At 38.2% G+C, this 3,631-nt stretch overlaps 1 protein-coding gene across 1 annotated transcript; it reads left to right on the top strand.

Moving 5' to 3' along the window:
* The first annotated feature begins 2,217 nt into the window (after nt 1-2,217).
* Nucleotides 2,218-3,081, top strand: LOC102667502 (uncharacterized). The gene has a single exon (XM_006607014.1). The coding sequence runs from the start codon at nt 2,218-2,220 to the stop codon at nt 3,079-3,081; it is 864 nt and encodes a 287-aa protein (XP_006607077.1).
* The last annotated feature ends 550 nt before the right edge of the window (nt 3,082-3,631 follow it).

Here is a 3,631-nt window from a genome sequence, read left to right as displayed (position 1 = left end):
TCCACAATGTGGTTGCAATCACGGAAGCACAGGCGACTTTGACACAAGGAGAAAGAAGAAGAACGATAGGGTTCAAGCGCAAGGAGAAAGAAGAAGAACGATAGGGTTCAAGCGCGGGTTGTGCAATTTCAGAAGTTTAATTTATAATGATAACAACATCGGTTTTTTAAAAATAACCGATGTTAACATCAACTACGTAACATCGGTTATAATAAAACCGATGTTAACATCGACTCGATAACATCAGTTTTTACAAAACCGATGTTAACAATGGCATACTAACATACAAAAATGCCACCGCGCTTTCGTTAACATCGGTTTTAGCTATAATCGATGTTAATTGGGCGATGTAGAAAGCTGTTTTTTTAGTAGTGCGTATACATTCCCCCCGGGAGGGGGGCTGGCTCAGTCCCTAGTTGCTATCTTTTTCGTGTTTTATTCTCTCATGTACAAAGCAAGAGGTATTAAAGTAGGCAAGGATCAAATTAACATAGCACCTAATAGCGTACAAAATTTAGACCACTACACTGTATGGATTTGTTGATATATATTTGGGGGAAAAAAAAGTGTACAAGTCTAGATATATAAAGTCAATCATTGGTCTGAGTTTTATAACATTGTTTCTAACACTCTGTTAATCATTTAAGTTGTTTATTCCCTAATAGATAAGTAATTAATTTGTCTCCTAGGGATAGGGGAAGATACCTTAGTGTGATTGAGTTAAGGCTAACAATACTACAAAGACGATATTTCACGTTGAAAATTTATATTGGTTGTATAACAATATCAATAAAAAAAAGACGGTGTGGTGACATATTTAAAATTATAATGAAGTATATTACATCGATTTTTTATTTATTTAAATCAATCATTATTTTGATGAAAATTTTATTTGATCTGTTGGGACCAGTGTTGTCAAATGGCGGTCATGGCGGTGCCATAGCGGAAAGGCGAGGCAGTTTTTTGAAAAAACACCACCGAATAGCGGTGGCGTGATGGGTTGTGAATGACGGCGCCATGGCGGTCATGGCGGTTATGGCAGCATGGCGCAAATAGCATTTTTTTTTGTTTTTTTTTTTCGCGGTAGGAGTTGGGCTGACCCAACCCAACCCTACCCGGTAAGTTAATCAAAAGCGTAGTCATCCCCTCCGACGCAGGTTGAATCAGAATTCAGAACGCAGCCCTCCTCCAACTAAAAGCGCAACCCCTACACCCAGCCGTGACCGCCCGCACGCAGAACGCAGCCAGCAGCAACGACCCCACGGCGGTGACGAGCACCGTCTTTTTCCTTTTGCTATTTGACACTCTCTTTTTACTTTTGACAGTCCCATTTTTATTTTTTTTCTATTTGACACGACAATTTTTTTTCTGTTTAGTCCTCTTTTAATTGGCTGAACCATCATCCGATTCTGCTACTGCAAGTGCAACGAGGAAAAATAAGACAGACCCAGGCTAGAAATATTGTCATCCACTGGTGGAAGGAGAAACAAACATAATTGTTTGTAATTTCTAAGGAAAAATCACAAAGGGAGGAATAACCAGAGCCAAACAACACCTGATTGGGAAGTCGGGTAACATTGCAACTTGCAAGAAAACTCCACCAAATGTAGTCGAAGAGTTGAAGGAATATATGACTACCAAAAAAAGTGGGACCACTTACAGTACTTCTGGCAGTGGGAATATGGCAAATATAAGAGATTTTGAATTTGGTGAACCAATTGGATGTGATGGAAGTCAAGATGATGAGTTTGCGGACTCTTGTAATGCTACTGCAAGGGCAAAGACAAAGTGTGGGACTAAAAAAGGACCAATGGACAAATTTTGTAAGAATCCAGAAAATACAATCAATAGGAGAAAAATAGAGATGTTGAGGCAAATGAACATAAGAGAGTCAATGGATAAGAATGAAGTATTGAAGGTGCATCAACATATTTCTCGCTTTTGGTACGAAGCAGTTTGTGATTCAACCTCATTAAATTGAAAAGCTTTGAGAATATGGTTGCAGCCATTGGTCAATATGAGCCACATTTGCCCATTCCTAGCTATCATGACATCAGAGTTCCACTCCTGAAGAAGGAAGTTGAATATACTGAAAATTTGATAAAAGGCCACAGGGAGCAATGGGTCAAGTATGGTTGTACTATTATGTCCGATGCATGGACTGGTCGGAAATAAAGATGCATCATTAATTTTTTGATTAACTCTCAAGTTGGTACCATGTTTTTGAAGTCTGTTGATGGCTCTAATTTTGTTAAGACGGGTGAAAATATTTTTGAGTTGCTTGATGCCACTGTGGAGGAAGTTGGAGAAGAGAATGTTGTTCAAGTTGTAACCAATAATGGGAGCAACTATGTTTTAGCGGGTAAGTTGTTGGAGGAGAAAAGGAAACATATTTATTGGACTCCTTGTGCAGCTCATTGTATTGATTTGATGCTTGAAGATATTGGGAAGCTTCCCTTGATAAGGAAGACAATTAGAAGGGAAATTAATCTAGTTGGGTTTATCTATGCCTATTCTAGTACCTTAAGTTTGTTGAGAAATTTTACAAACAAGAGGGAATTGGTGAGACATACTATTACTAGATTTGCCACTTCTTATCTAACCTTAGAAAGGCTCCACAAAGAGAAAGCCAATATTAGAAAGATGTTTACTTCTAATGAATGGACCTTGAACAAGCTATCTAAGGAGCTTAAGGGAAAAGAAGCTGCAAAGGTAGTGCTCATGCCTTTTTTTTGGAATAGTGTGGTTTACACTCTTAAAGTCATGGCTCCACTTGTGAAAGTGCTTCATCTTGTGGATGGTGAAAGGAAACTAGCCATGGGCTATATTTATGAAGCAATGGACAAGGCAAAAGAAACAATTATCAAGTCTTTCAACAACAATGAAAGCAAGTACAAAGATGTGTTTGCAATCATTGATAAAAGATGGAATTGTCAGGTTCATAGACCATTGCATGTAGCTGCCCACTTCTTAAATCTAGAGTTCTTTTATGACAACACTGACTTGGAGTTTGATTTTGAGGTCACCAATGGTTTGTTTGAGTGCATTAAGAAGTTTGATTTAGAGGTCATCAACTTTTGACATACTAGAATGATGACCTAGCTAGGAGGGCTTAATGGAATTTTAATCACAGAATCCAATCTAGCTTTTATGGGCTAATTTCATATATACTTGCCATGATACTCTGCAAGCTCCAGCTCCATTTCACTTGCTTGTCTTGTACCATCTCCAGCAAAAACTCCAGCACCATATGGAGATCCTCCTCTGGTGGACTCCAAATTGAACATTCTAGCACCAAAGCTATAACAAATAGGAACATAAAGCATACCAAAACTATAACCAATAGGAACATAAAGCATACCATGGTGGACAAACTGTGTGATTGCTGTCCAACTACAACAGTTGTCATACAAACAATGTTAATTGGTTGAAGCTTATGTCAGAGATTCATGACACTTACTATTTTTTTTCCCGCATTCTATGCACCAAAAGAAGCAAGCTTTTGTCAGCATAAGCATTGCCTTCGCGGTATATATGTAAAATTCTAAAACTAAACTTTTTAGTTGGATCTATACAATTCACCTAGCAGTTGTAAAGAGTCCAGGGGGCTGAAAAAGGATGATTATATAAT

Source organism: Glycine max, chromosome 10 (genome assembly GCF_000004515.6).
Source record: "Glycine max cultivar Williams 82 chromosome 10, Glycine_max_v4.0, whole genome shotgun sequence".
NCBI lineage: Eukaryota > Viridiplantae > Streptophyta > Magnoliopsida > Fabales > Fabaceae > Glycine > Glycine max.
Note: the sequence above shows the minus strand (reverse complement) of the source record. Positions and strands in the feature narration are given on the sequence as shown.